This window comes from Lampris incognitus, chromosome 1 (assembly GCF_029633865.1).
Source record: "Lampris incognitus isolate fLamInc1 chromosome 1, fLamInc1.hap2, whole genome shotgun sequence".
Classification (NCBI taxonomy): domain Eukaryota; kingdom Metazoa; phylum Chordata; class Actinopteri; order Lampriformes; family Lampridae; genus Lampris; species Lampris incognitus.
This window is the reverse complement of record NC_079211.1, coordinates 122921381-122936211: the sequence shown is the minus strand read 5'-3', so window position 1 is coordinate 122936211 and position 14831 is coordinate 122921381. Positions and strand designations below refer to the sequence as shown.

The 14831-nt window shown below is 41.9% G+C and overlaps 2 protein-coding genes across 3 annotated transcripts in view; one reads left to right on the top strand and one right to left on the bottom strand.

Annotated features, from left to right (window-relative positions):
* usp39 (ubiquitin specific peptidase 39) overlaps nucleotides 1–5621 on the bottom strand; it is a 31191-nt gene extending 25570 nt beyond the window's left edge. The window contains exons 1-12 of the mRNA XM_056285614.1: nucleotides 5428–5621; nucleotides 5037–5115; nucleotides 4848–4942; nucleotides 4624–4760; nucleotides 4299–4451; nucleotides 3962–4187; nucleotides 3761–3835; nucleotides 3157–3224; nucleotides 2744–2932; nucleotides 2003–2145; nucleotides 1289–1424; nucleotides 1115–1201 (exon numbers count right to left, since the gene is read on the bottom strand). Of these exons, the coding sequence (XP_056141589.1) occupies nucleotides 1115–1201; nucleotides 1289–1424; nucleotides 2003–2145; nucleotides 2744–2932; nucleotides 3157–3224; nucleotides 3761–3835; nucleotides 3962–4187; nucleotides 4299–4451; nucleotides 4624–4760; nucleotides 4848–4942; nucleotides 5037–5115; nucleotides 5428–5488 (1449 nt within the window). The 5' untranslated portion in view covers nucleotides 5489–5621. The remainder of the gene's footprint in view (nucleotides 1–1114; nucleotides 1202–1288; nucleotides 1425–2002; nucleotides 2146–2743; nucleotides 2933–3156; nucleotides 3225–3760; nucleotides 3836–3961; nucleotides 4188–4298; nucleotides 4452–4623; nucleotides 4761–4847; nucleotides 4943–5036; nucleotides 5116–5427) is intronic.
* A 276-nt stretch (nucleotides 5622–5897) lies between these two features.
* On the top strand, nucleotides 5898–8120 carry c1h2orf68 (chromosome 1 C2orf68 homolog). 2 transcript variants are annotated; one of them, XM_056285633.1, is made up of 4 exons: nucleotides 5898–6081; nucleotides 6521–6636; nucleotides 6719–6861; nucleotides 6995–8120. In XM_056285633.1, exons 1-4 carry the CDS (start codon nucleotides 5963–5965, stop codon nucleotides 7115–7117), a joined length of 501 nt encoding a protein of 166 aa, XP_056141608.1. In that variant the 5' UTR covers nucleotides 5898–5962; the 3' UTR covers nucleotides 7118–8120. The 2 variants fall into 2 exon arrangements, with proteins under 2 accessions (XP_056141608.1, XP_056141600.1); XM_056285625.1 differs by having other exon boundaries at nucleotides 6716–6861.
* Nucleotides 8121–14831: the final 6711 nt, after the last annotated feature.

Here is a 14831-nt window from a genome sequence, read left to right as displayed (position 1 = left end):
GTGCCTTCACAGATGTGCAAGTTACCCATGCCATGGGCACTAACACACCCCCATACCATCACAGACGCTGGCTTTTGAACTTTGCGCTGATAACAATCTGGATGTTTCTTTTCCTCTTTAACCCGGAGGACACGACGTCCATGATTTCCAAAAACAATTTGAAATGTGGACTTGTCAGACCACAGCACACTTTTCCACTTTGCGTCAGTCCATCTCAGATGAGCTCGGGCCTAGAGAAGCCGGCGGCGTTTCTGGGTGTTGTTGATATATGGCTTTCGCTTTGCATGGTAAAGTTTTAACTTGCACTTGTAGATGTAGCGACGAACTGTGTTAACTGACAATGGTTTTCCGAAGTGTTCCTGAGCCCACATGGTAATATCCTTTACAGAATGATGTCAGTTTTTAATGCAGTGCCGCCTGAGGGATCGAAGGTCATGGGCATTCAATGTTGGTTTTCGGCCTTGCTGCTTACATGCAGAGATTTCTCCAGATTCTCTGAATCTTTTGAGGATATTGTGGACTGTAGTTGATGAAATCCCTAAATTCCTTGCAATTGTACATTGAGAAACATTCTTAAACTGTTGGGACTATTTGCTCATGCAGTTGTTCACAAAGTGGTGAACCTCGCCCCATCCTTGCTTGTGAATGACTGAGCCTTTCGGGATTCTCCTTTTATACCGAATTATGACACTCACCTGTTTCCAATTAACCTGTTCACCTGTGGAATGTTCCAAGCAGGTGTTATTTGAGCATTCTTCAACTTTCCTATTCTTTTGTTGCCCCTGTCCCAGCTTCTTTGGAACATGTTGCAGGCATCAAATTCAAAATGAGTGAATATTTGCAAAAAACAATAGTTTATCAGTTTGAACATTAGATATTTTGTCTTTGTAGTGTATTCAATTGAATATAGGTCGAAAAGGATTTGCAAATCATTGTATTCTGTTTTTATTCACGTTTTACACAACGTCCCAACTTCATTGGAATTGGGGTTTGCACATCAAATCACCCAAATTCGTGGTCTCCAAATGCCGCTTCAAGGGACCTTTAAAATAAAATGCCTATGCATACAACTGCTTAACAATGTACCATTTAATGATTTAGAAGGAAAACATACCTGGATATACGCCTCAGACAACGTAATCATCTGAGGTAGAATGTCTGTCACCTGCAGGTCCTGCATTTCATACCACTTTCCCGTGCCCTATCAAACCAGAGAAACAAATTGTTACTGAAATGCATCATAACTGTACCCACATGAACAGAATAAAACTTTGATTGTGGCACCTACATGATGCAAAACATGAATTCTGTATGCGCCCTCAGATGGCTTCCCATCATGCACCACATTGGCAACCAGGTCATAGGTTGTGTTCTTCTCTGAAACTTGGGCTTCTTCTGTCAAGTATTCACGAAGGTCGACATTCCTAGAAGAGCCAGAAAAAAAAGAAAAACTCGCTGAAATAAACAGATTAATATAACAGATAAATCTTTCTAGGACCACAACAGCTGTCACAACTGTTTTTGCAGTTGGAACATTTACATGAAAAATAAAAAGATAAACTTTAACAGTCTCCTTATCTATACAAACAGTTGAGACTGATCCTGTATTTGTATTTTCTTGTATAACATTTTATTACTGCTAGGGTAAAATTTTAGTATGCTGAATCTTACAAGTGCTAAAAATGTATGCTAAAGTCACAACTTTATGTCTTGATGCATGCTCAATAATCCAGGTAAGGAAATCCCAGAAAGTTGAAATCAGTTGGCCATTGTAACTCTAGTTAATGGTCACAGCAATTTGCATATGAAACCGATCGTTGGTTGCAGTCATTCTGCCACTGTATTGTTTATATGGTTGGGGATACCTGCAATCAGTTGAGACTGAAGAAGTCACTTAGATGAGTGATGAAACGTTTCTCCCAATAAACGTTGTGTCCAGATGAAATGATTCAACTTTCTGAGGTCACAATTTTATGTTTATGGGCATCTAAAGAGGACTTACGTGATAGGAAAGTTGACAATGGTGGGGTTTTTCTCCACAAAGAAGTTGTTCTTGGTAAATCTTTTGATGCAGAAAATTAGGTATGGAGGCAGTTTGGTCAACTGAAACCTTTTGAGAAAATTCTCTTTGTAGGTTTTGTATTCCTAAGAGAAAATGACACAAACATGATACAAAGTGTGCTGAATTTACAAGTTTCATTGCTGCTGCATTGCTGCTGCAATTATACTGTCTTGTTTTGACTAAATATTAATTGAGGTTACATTTATCTCATCCCATTCTAATTATAAAGTTCCTTCATAGCCAAGACATTTTAGTAAATATAATCCTCACTCTGATCCAAGCCTCTTTTGAGGAACATCTGTGCCAGACTCGCAATTTAGAAATCATTGTTTAAAAGTCAGCAAATCCCATTGAACTGCAGACTGCTCCCAGCCATTCAATGGAAACTGCCGGCAGTCACAGTATCTCTTGTTGCCACAAAAATTAGCTCATTATCAAAAGGTGAAAAGATGGGAAGGCTCAAGACTTTCAAACTAAATTAACAACTCTTGATTAAAGGAAAACAAGCCTGTAAAAGTTAAATGCCTAAAATCTTTAATCTTGCCCTTTTTAACCATATTACATTAAGCATAGAAAATAAACCGGTTCACTGTCTCGTTTTTCTGCAATCATAGTAAAGCAAAATATGGTCATTACTTTACAATGCATAATGGTAAACGTTGGAGGGTAGGCAATCAGTACCTTTTCCGTGCTACCGTTGAACTTAGCCAGGATGTTGAAGAGGGGGACCTGTGGGATGATAAGCTGCTCTTTCTCATCCTTATACAGTGGTGCTGTTGGGAGATCAAGGGTCAAGAATAGGAAGGTAGACTCTGACATCTCCTCCTGGTACTCCTCCTTCAAGAGTAAAGCCTCCTTCTCCTCTGGTGGCTGAAACATTGTAGAAAGCATCATTTGAATGAAAATCTTGTTGAACTACTTGAACTTAAAATCAAGTCAACAACCAGTGAATGGCTGACTAAATTAAGGCATAAAATATAACAAATGAAAGCACCTGTGAAATAATTTTTTGATTGATATAAAATTGTATGCGTATTTCCTTTTGCAATCACTCTTCAAAAGAAATTCTTCAAAAATATATGTATGCAACTCACTAAATCTGGATGTGGAAGCTTCTTGGAGAAGATGCGCATAGAGCCTTGAAATACTTTGGTAATGATTGCTGCAATGGGCAGAGAGAGAAATGAACAGAAGGTTTATGGTGGTCGATTATCTGTTGTTTTTTGCTTCTCACTATTTAGTTTTGCCTCAGTACTTTTTAGGATAACAAATGAATACTTCATCTTTCAAGGAAATAGGGGACAAGGATAATGATAGCTATAATGACAGCTCTGTCCATACGAATAATATAATAGAATTTGGGGCGATAGTAAAAGCAACAACCTGAGCAGGTGTTTGGGCAACTCTAAAAGTTGGTAATAATTTTAAATCTTGAGCGAGAACAGTCGATACATTTATTTTACATTTCCATTAAGGAAGAAAGTCCTTTTTTTCTGCTCAAGGAGATTTAATGGTAATAAGAAGAAATAATGAGAAAAGATCACAGCACCTTCTTTGTATACTTTGAATGTAACCCAAGTACATTTTATATATCATGCACATATTGTATATATTTTGGCAAAAACTTTATAGCCACAAAGTATATTTTCCTCTACAGGACAGGCACTCAGTTTCTTTTTGCCACTTCCCTTTACTCACAAGGCTTTTTTTTTGTGCCTCCAAGAGCACCATGTAGAGCATTCAAGAACCAAGACAGAAAATCCACTGCATCCCCTGCAGAACAGAAAATCTATCAGCAACACGGCTTATTTTCCAACATGGGCTGAATGTCGATTTGCTGTCCTTCATTCTACACAAGTAAACTGGCCACTCCTATTTGTCTGGCAATATGTGTGCTACCTTGTTTTGTTATCTGAAAGTTCTTCTTGCTGCACAACACCACAGCCTGCAACATCTCATGGGGAGACACATGGGCCTTGAAGTTCCTCGGATTCCAGAGTTTGCGCATCAGCTCACCAAATCTCTGCACCAGGAGAAACATGATGTCTCCTGGTGGTCTGCGGATCCCCCGGTAGTTTTCCTCTTCAAGGAAATAATTTCGTAGTGGAGGAACATTAGACAGGGCCTAGAAAATACAGCAAAAGAAAAATAGCAACAGGCGTCTTTATCAAGTGTGATGTAGAAAAATTAAAGTTACAATCTAAATGAAGGCCACTTTGGCAGACAAAAGTCATACCTGTAACACCACATTTGCGTAGTCATTAGCTTTGATGTTGTTGAGCCCTACAATGCCTGGAAGGTAGGTAGTGCCATCATAGGCTCGATACAGCCTTCCCTGCTTATCCAATCCCGAAATGTGCTGCTTGGTGAATGTGGGCTTCAGCACATACTACACAAAGAGAGTTGTCCTTAAATATTGACACTTTGTTAGATCTGAAATAGCCTGCATTACCAAAGAGCGAGTGCTGTATTTACAACAAAGGTTTAGTCCATGTCTGACATCAAAAGTATTTGCTTTTAACAACATGAGATTAGTTTTGAGACAGCATCTCTTGACTCACTGTAATGTCCTCAAGTGAAGAGTCAATGATCTCATAGTTGTCTGGCAGACAGTAGAACTTCAGTGTATGCAGGTTAAGGAACACATGATGGGTAAACTGTACACTGTGAGTGTAAGCATGGGACTTCAACCCTCTACCTAGAACAGATATGCACACGTTACCATCAAAGTCAGACTAGAAATAGGACTGTGATCCCCGTCATTCATTCAAAATCGTTTACCAACCTTGAAAGTACTTTCCACATATAAGACAGGCATAAACATTGATGTGGGAGAGAGAGATGGAGCAAAGCTTCTCAAAGTCAAAGTCCAGCACACTCCTGATAAATGAGGAAAAATTGCGTTAGTTAGTTGCGGTCGAAAAAGGAAGGCTTGACCTCCGGCTATGTGTGCAGTTAGTTAAGTTTGTCTCACCTGTTTATGGTGTCGAGGTAAGGACAGTGACGGCTTCTGTGGTCCTCTGTTACACGTCCTCTGCCAACTTTAGCGGACACTTTAACAATAAGAAATAAAGAACAGAATCCAATCATAAGTGCGTCTTATTGATTGAGCCTAGCAAACTATTAGCTAAGCTAGCTATGTAGTTTAGGGTGGCAAAGAAAGCGTTTGAAATATGTTGAATGTAATCAATCGAAAATCATAGCATCATAGCGTGTATGTGGTACAATAAGGCTGCATTGTTTACGCTGCTGAACCATCAGTATAGCTGGTACTAAGCGCATTTTAACAAATTTTGGTCGACTACGAGCGGCTAACGACTCGGGGTTAATAAGAACAAGCTAACGCTAACGTCAGGGAAACTTGCCTCCGTCTTCCTCTTCATCGTCGTCAAATTTAACGTCTCTTTCTCGCCTCAGAGAAACCATGGTAAAGGGTTACTTGGGCTATTAGATAGCGATGTTAATAACGAAAAAATATTGGCGATAGAGCAACTTGAACATTTAACAACATAAGAACATAGTAGATCAAGATACTCATGTGAAGCCCCGCGCATCACATCGAAACTCGCGGTGGTAAATGACAAAATCACAAATGGTCGACTAAAATTTAACCCAACTCAGCTTTCCACCCGTGGATACAAAGGACATTCTAATTCATTCCTACATTGTTGTATATTGTCGCATGTTTTACTGGTTTCCTATGCATTTGAAAAATAAATAACTATGACAACTTTATCCAAACAACAATTCTCGTTTGTATATGGTGTTCTATGTCAACCCCGGAATCTTTTTAATCGGACATCAACTGACTTCTGTGCAGCTTTGTATGGGGGGGTAGTACCCCGAGACTTGTTGCAGTGATCAACACACTAATGAATTCAATTTAGAGTATTTAATGTAATGATCGAAATGGATATCTTGAGGGACGATGTAGCGCATGACTTGAAATACAAACCCGGGGGTCGTTTAGATATGAGCCATGGTTTCCTGCACCATATTCGGAGGAACCAGATTGCCAGGTGATATGTTAAGCTAACGCTACCAGTTAGCGTGTTAGTTGTGGAAATTTTGACTCATTATTTACATGCACTTATAAATGTGCTAAGATCTGATGGTGAAAACTAGAGGGAAATGTACTGGAAGACCAGCCGACTACAATGCCGTTACTCACTTGTGCTGCGCATCCTCAAGATGTCAAAAACATGCTTGTTAAGGCCTAGTCCTAATGCTGTCTGCTTTGTCCCATATGGTCTGCTGTTAGAATTAATAGGACAAGCAAATAATGCAGTTATAATCCTAAACATCTGATTGGACTTTGGTGTCAATTTTCATTAACGTGTTCATGAACGTACTTTTTTTATATTAAATGGTAATAAGTGGTATAACTTTAAGACATGGTGACTGATATCATTTAAACAGTAGAACATGTTTGGGGGGGGGGTTTCCGGTCCATTTTAGAGATGACTATGATAAGGAGGTGAAGCAAGCAAAAGAGCTCCAGCGGCGTAGGCACACCACAACTCCCAGACGCCCCCGACGACCAGACATCCAGGTTTACCATCCTCGATGCAGAAGTAAGGTTAACCTGCGTTTCCGTTAATATTTATTAACATTAACAGATTATCCACTAACTCTGTGTGTTCCGAATGCCAGAAGAATTAGAGGCGGGGTTAGGTACCGAGACTGAAGAGTGGAATGAGAGTGGATCAAGTACAGAGACAGAGACCCATGGAACTGAACTATTCTGGCTGGACTACCAGGCGGACTCTGGCACTATCACCTCCTACATTGTCCACAAGGTTTGCAAATTTACTTGATTAATGTTTCTGTCTACCTCTTGGTGTGTTATTTCGCGTGTATATGCTATGACAAGTTAGTTACTTCAATGTGCCCTAGATTGTCTATCATGTCCTCTTGTCTCTGTTTTTAAAGGAGGATAAGCCAGAGAAAGTGGTGGAACGTGTTGCGGAGAAAAATGTCCTTGACGCAGCCATGAGGCGAGCACTTGAGGCCCGGATCCAAAAGGAAATAGACAAACGACGAGACAAACGTTGAATGAGCTTCTAGAAAGGAAGGCAGTAGACAGAAGAGCTAGAAGTGAAGTCAATTTTATTTGTATAGCCCAATAGCACAAATTACAAACTTGCCTCAGTGGGCTTTACAGCAACACAACATCATGTCCTTAGACCCTTGCAGTGGATAAGGAACAACTCCCTAAAAAAAAGAGACCAGCAAAACAACACAATATTTCCTATTCAGATAATATCAACTTTATGCTAACAGTATCAGAGGATTAATGAGGATCCTGCAATACTGTTCAATAACACTCAGCTGAGAGTTTATGTGATACTGCATAATCAAGTTGATCTGTTTTCTGGTTGGTTGGTTGCTAGAAGTTAATTCACATGGCTTAATTTATACTGTATGAATAAGGGCTGGACTACAACATACAATGTCATTTAACAGACACTTTAATCCAAAGCGACGTACATCTGAGAGGTAGGTAGTTAGCTTGTATAGCATTAGGAGTCAAAGCCACTGACTCTTACCGGAGACTCGTCCCGGTCTCTGGCGGGAAAGCCGGCGTTCTTACCTACTGAGCTATCCAACTGCTATCCTAATATTTACTATGAAATATTAAACTGTTACCTCAGGGGCGTCTGGGTGGCGTAGCGGTCTGTTCCATTGCCTACCAACATGGGTATCGCCGGGTTGGATCCCCGTGTTACCTTAGGCTTGGTCGGGCGTCTCTACAGACACAATTGGCCGTGTCTGCGGTTGGGAAGCCGGATGTGGTTGTGTGTCCTGGTCACTGCACTAGCGCCTCCTCTGGTCGGGCGGGGGGGTAATAGCGTGAGCCTCCCACGCACCACATCACGCAGGTGACATTTCCTCATAGTTAGGTGAAAAGAAGCAGCTGGTGACTCCACATGTATCGGAGGAGACATGTGGTAGTCTGCAGCCCTCCCCGGATCGGCAGAGGGGGTGGAGCAGTGACTGGGACGGCTCAGAAGAGTAGGGTAATTGGCTGGATACAATTGACCTTTCGCAAAGTCCCGCCCCCCCTTAGTTTGCTTGCTGGTTGTCCATCGTGCCCGATGATGACCATCTTCTTCTATTTGTGGGTCCTTTCAGGACTCAGATAGCAGAAGATACCTGCGCAGAGATGGTTTTTAAAGTGGCATGGGGGGTGCGCTTCTCCCAACGCCACATGACTTGATTGTAGAGGAGATGGTTCCGATGGCAAGGGGGATCCCTAGACGACCGGCACCTCCACACAACTGCAGGGGGCTGCCGGAAATCCAGTTTTTCGGAAACCGCCTCGAAGCGTGCCGCCACAGCTTGCTTTTCTGTTGGGGTGAGCTCCCTTAGCCTTATGTCTTCCAGACTCACCCACAAGGCAGCGGGGCAGTGGTTGATAGGTGCCAGGGCGTGTCCACCAGGGTGGGCCTGCACACCATATCTCTGGGGCCCACTGCTGCTCCGAGATCCCCTGCCAAGTTAGCCTGGGGCCGCAAGACCCCAGTTACCATGTGTGGCCACGGGGAGGCCTGGCAGGAGTCTTGGTGAAGGAGAGGCTATGTACTGGCAAGGGAAGGCTTACACGCTAGGATGCTTCCCTATTCGCCACAAAGGCTAGCCAGCGGCAGCAAGCTAAGGGCAGGAAGGACACAAGCGGGTTGGAAGAACACATGCACCTTCCCTCCAACTACACACTGCTGCACTAGACGCATCACAACACCCTGTGTGTATGTACACACACACACACCCCCCCTTAGTTACTGTTGCTATGCCCATCAAGCTTTTCAGAACCATCAAGGAAGTAGCCGGAAACCCCCAAAACGTGAAGGAAGAAATCAGTGCATTCCCACAGAAAATAAGTGATGTATTTGGAGTAATTCATCCTGAATATCATCCCGTGAAAGGCAGGAGGGGTTACAGTATACAGGAGGGACTCTTTCAGAATATTAAAAGGAAAACTGACTTGCGTGGACTCCGGGCTGCCGGGGGCAACTGTACTGAAGGGTAAAGCTTACCGGTCGCAATCAAAGAATGAGAAACTCCATCAACTAATCCTGAAACACGCTGTGGACCAGCTGTGCTCTTGCGCTGTAGGGTAAGTTAAATATGTCAGCTGTTATTGGTATATTTTAATAATCCATTGTCAACATCACCGTATTATAGTGTTGATTTTTGCCAAGGTTCCCCATGGCGTTCTTTTATCCAGGCTTTTTCGTGGGTTCTGTATGGGCTCCTGGGGGTCGCAGGGTGGCCAGGGACATACCCCGGGGCCGGGGGAACCGCCCCAGGATTATTTTTAACCTTTGGACCAGAACCGGGATTTTCAGCAAAATAAGGCAAACGAGATGCCTCCGCGGGCGGGATGACTTTTCCGAACGGCCAGTCCCCACCTGGAGCTCCCAGAGGGGGAGAAACCTTTAAAATGGGCCGGATATGGGGAGGTCAGACTGGCCAGAGACCATCCCAGCCGACCCTCCCCGCGGGTCTTTATGCTCTGAAATGAAAGGTGGAACCAGGTTAACCTGTGACTGGCATAACAAAGCTATGTTAGCGGGCTAGCTATCGTTAGCTATCATTAAATGAGGTATCTCTGGCCACAGACTAAGCTGGTTACGTTCATCAGGTACATTAATAATGTTGTTTTGTTAGTCAGTAATATGTTGATATGTTGATAATGGTAATAATCATTGTGTGGGTAAAAGTAACAGTAATAATATGTTAGCTATATTAGCTATCAATAATAGCTAGTAGCAAGCTTAGCTTGGAGCAGACAGGTATTGTTGTTCGTTTTGGATGGTTTAAGCTGGCCATGGGGTCTGCTATACTGCCAAATCCATTGCCGACATTGCACTTCTTGTGTTGTGGGTTTCGGCAAGGTAAAGAAAATTACACCCCCTCCAAACTTTTCAGAGATCTAGTATCCGATCTGCAGATCCCATAGGCACACCGTTTCAGCATTTTGCTGTCTGTTTGAAAGCTTGACGGACCTCCCTCACATAGAAACCATTGCTAAGGTAGGATTGGACAAGCACCGTTCTGGGGCGGTACTTTGCGAAAGGTCAATTGGGGAGAAAATCCCCCCCCCCCAAAAAAAAACCTGTTACCTCAGACCCTTAGCCATTACTCTAGCAAAACATATTCCACCTTCACGTTTCCTGGACTTGTAAACTAGGGTTGATCCCTAAAAAACAGTTAAACAACATGGATCCCTGGGTTCCTCTTAAAGGGGTTGTAAACTTTTTTTTAAAGCTGAAGACATGTTGGTATGGGCCTAGGATGATAGCACTGATTGCTCTTATAAATTCAGCAACAAAAAAAAAAAGACACATCAAATGGCTGGAGGGAGAAAATCTATGCTTTTTCTTATGACTAGGGAAAACGCATTGAGATGGACCCTCTCTCAGTTGCCTACTTCATATGGGGGCATCAAAGACACCAAGACCCATGTGATGTATCGTGGACACATGGGGTTCAGCACATAAGATTAATACAATATGAGCTAAGTAGAATAGCAACACGCCGGGGCGCCCCGGTGGCTCACCTGGTAGAGCGTGTACCACATAAGGCTGAGTCCTTACAGCAGCGGCCCCAGTTCAAATCAAGCCTGGGCCCTTTGCTGCCTGTTATACCCTCTCTCTCGCCCCTGCTTTTCCTGTCTCTCTCTCTCTTTACTATCACTATCCACTAAAAAAGGTGGAAAATGCCACAAAAAAAAAGAAAAATAGTGACATGCTGGTGTTGGCCATCTAAGCTTTCTGGCTAGACTTGTGAGAAGTTGGGGTCTTGATGTTCTGCCACCTTCAGTCCCCCACCATCAGCATCTCCATCACTGTCCTCTGGCTGGCTTTCCAACCTATTTTTTTCATCTTTTTTCAAAATGTGAGTAGGTGGAGGCAGGCAAAAACAGGTGCTTACTTACTCTGGAAAGAAATCTGGAAATTACAAGTGATTGGCACATTTAGCCAATATACTCTTCAGAACCTGTACTGTTTTCTTTCCTTTGTTTTTAGGGATGTATTTTTTAGATAGGATTTGGACATTTTGGTAGTGCTGTGAATGAAGCATCCTATTATCTGCAAAATGTTGTTTTCATGAATGTCAGAATGCCATTTTCTTTAATACTCAGGTACATTTAATTTCATCTGTCACCAAACAAGTTTTTTTTAGTTCATAGAGTTTTTTAAGGGATGGTTTGCCACCATTAGAAGTTAGTGAGACAACTGTTTTATTGACTCCTATATTCTAATTTTAATTTAGGCTTTTGAGACTTATTTTTGATACTATGAAATTTTGAAGACTTAAGTCCCCAGTCTCATCTTAATATATAAAAGCCATTTGATTTCCTCAAAAGGTGTCTGGTTGTATGCATATAGAAATCCAAACCCCTTGTCAGTTTATATGCACATTTTCCTCAGTGTCTGTGTTACTTTACATCGTGAAATAGGTTGACAAACTGGTTGCCGTTACATTGTTTTCAACGAAAGCATAAACAATCCATAATTGAGGCTGGCTGGGATAGGATCCAGCATCCCAGCGACCCTGAGAGCAGGATAAGCGGTCTGGTTAATGGATGGATGAATATATATATATCTACACGATGATCACCATGCAGTGAAGTAACCGCCACTCAGTACCAGTGCTTCAAAGTCCTCTCTAGGTGGCAGTGTGAATTAATATTCCAACTCCAAATCCAGTGGTCGTCTGAGCAAAGCTCTTCATGAAAATCTGAGCCAGAATAATGTTTGTCAGTCAGGTACATTTACGGACAAAATGTGCTTGAACACTACTTTTCATTGTCCCCTCAATGCCTTGACTCCACGTATAGGAAGAATTCCATATAACAGCAACATTAAAGGTGCATATCCCTCAGTTTTGTTTTAAAGCTGTAATCCGTAACATTTTTCCATTAATAGATTGGTATTTTTTATCCATCTGGACCATGGAGTCAGGTTGCATAATGCTATCTGTCATCTTTATCTTTACCATGGTTGGGGACACTTCGGTCTCCGTATACCGCTGTTGATTTTTTTTTTTTTGGGCCGGGTAGGACACGCATGTGTTGGAAACAAGTCCAACAGGAAATAAGATTGAAACGTGATGCCAATGAAGCGATGCTTCTGTCAGACAGATCAATATAAATGTAGAAAAGTGTGCCGATGTACGTTGATGAAGTTTAGACTGCCTGTGTTCGCTCTTGACCAAGGATCATTTTAACAAGGGTGTAGACTATTTACTAGTGAGCTGACGGCACACAAGCCACAATGACAGCTACATGTTATTGGTCGGTCAAGAAAATCCCTTGCCAACAGGTCTCTGTCTCTGTCTCTGTCTCTCTCTCGCGTGACTTTGCAGCGATATTGATTGATTGTGTTGAAGAATGATCACATCGTCATCGCATTTTAAATGGATAAAATAATGCAAAATCTTGAGGATTGCAGCTTTAACACTCTTGAGCATGCATAAACACAGCTTTAACACTTCTTTGTACAATTCATCTTGACAATACAAAGTGGATTTGAAACCTAGAGGGGGGCCTCTAGCTTGGCAAGGTGTCACAGGGTGCACAATTAACTATGCTCCTGGGCAGATAGCTCCCAGGGGTATATGTCCTACCTTTGTAATTAGTGTCTCAACAGGTGGTGGGGCGCCAATAACTGAAGGTTGGCCCAAGGGGATATTGCATAAGCCTCCACTATTATGTTCCGCTTTTGAAACCTGTTGCCAACAGGTGACAAGAAGCAGTGTGCTTGCTGCACATGTATCATGAGGCATGCCGAAGTTTACACAATCCCCAATGGTGGGACCTCAGGAGAGTTGGCATTTGGATGCATCAAATTGGGATGAAAAGGGGAGATCATCAAAAAACAGAATACAAAGTGGAGCGTGGTTACCAATTTTTCCTTATATGATGCATTTTAACTGAAGTGTGTGGACCTAAATGAACATACCCTCACGCAGTAACATAAACCTAAAACCGTGCCATTGCCTCTAATGATTGATTAAATGTACTAAGAACCTATCATAGGGATAAAGAACGGGCAAATCTTTAAGTACTTTGCTATATAAATGGGAGACAGGATGTCCCTGTGGGAGAGAAGACCTACAATGCAATCATGGGGGGGGGGGTGAGTATGTGGGCTGACATTTGGGCAGACAGAATGCTTGCCCTTGATTTCACAGAGAGATCAACACATTGTTTGTATAAATGTATGAAAATATTCAGAAGCCACATGGCTGGCCAAGTTTTTAACGCTGTTATGCAAACCCGTATCAAGGAGCAGCAGTCTCTGTGATACTATTGGTGGAAAAGAGTCACTCCCCTTTGGATACACCCCCCCTTACCCCAACACACTCTTTCATTCCTCAGCCAGCATGTGACTGATGTTGTGAGAGGGGAGACAGAAGGGTTCCCACATTCCCACATGTCTCCGCCCTGCTTCTCACCAGACAATCTTCAAGTCTTTCCTTTTCCCAATTGGCTGAACATTACCCAACCAACACTCACCTTAATTTCCTTTCCTGCTCCCCTTTGGTCTATTACATAATGAACCCTGAGGGTACCCTTAACCACCATGTACACTCATAATTCACATCTTTTGGGCAGTGTAACAAGATGCCAGCAGTTGAAGAGGTAGTAATCAGAAGTGGCCTTCTGACATTTATAATGACAGTGCTTTGTATCCCCTTACAGAGCTCCATAGGAGTAGCCATGGTCTTTCATATCGATGTGGTCATGATAGTCTGAAAAGTGATCAAATAAAGGGAAAAATTGCAGGGTTATCAATTTGAGTTACAACAACTACATTATGTTTTCTTCTTATACCATATCTATATGTTATTCCCCAGTTATCTTATGCATTCCAGTGGTCAAGTGTTATATAAAATGAAAACAGTTCAAGTTGAAGCAAGACCGATCTGTTAGCAAGTCATTGTTTGTAACAGGTTATTAAAGCACATGAGCAACATAAAGCTGCAAGCAGTCAACAAACAGGTATAATTTTATAACTCAAAGACACGTGATACTGTCTTGAAAATAACTTAAGAAAGATTAGAAAAATACACTACATTACACATTCACATGCACTTCTGGGTCATGCACTATATATAATCAATAAAATTAAACTTTAACTTTTTTTTCAGGTTTCATAGTTTATTTGCAAAACATAGTAAATGCGTTGGACTGTCCACACACCCATTCTGACACAGGTAAATGAACTACCAAAAAACCAAACCAAACCAAGATAATGAACATAAATATCTACAAAGTCTACAGAATTACAGAAGGTGCCTTGAAAGCTTTTTCCAACTATCTAACCATGTAAAGAATACTATTTAATTATAAACCTGTCAAGCAGGTGCTTTTGAATTTCCCTGTTTGCGTACATGTGCTGAACCAATACGTGCAGACTGAAACTTCTTATATTCAGATCAGTTAATATCAAGTCAGTAAACTGACTACCGTCTTTAAGTCAGACCACTTGAGTTATCACTAACTTCACCCTTTCCTACTTTTTATAACATGCTATCTGTCAGGAAAATTCTGCAGTCCATGTCAAACTCTGAAGTAAAGGTGGGAGTATTTATCACAGCTATAGTGTTACACTGAAAAAGCAATGGCTAATTTTGTATTGACTTTACTGCAAAAGTACAGTAGAGGGAGGAGACTCCTGCTAGTATTGCGTCATACTGTCACCCAAACCACACAGAAACACCTTTAAGCTCAACCTAACAGCTGACTGCACTGATT

What these genes read in the sequence shown, in the direction of transcription:
- c1h2orf68 (XM_056285625.1), top strand. Translation starts at nt 5,963, where the DNA reads ATGATCGAAATGGATATCTTGAGGGACGATGTAGCGCATGACTTGAAA. An exon ending in CGGAGGAACCAGATTGCCAG is followed by an intron (nt 6,082 to 6,520) that starts GTGATATGTTAA and finishes GGTCCATTTTAG; the next exon opens with AGATGACTATGATAAGGAGG. An exon ending in TTACCATCCTCGATGCAGAA is followed by an intron (nt 6,637 to 6,715) that starts GTAAGGTTAACC and finishes TCCGAATGCCAG; the next exon opens with AAGAATTAGAGGCGGGGTTA.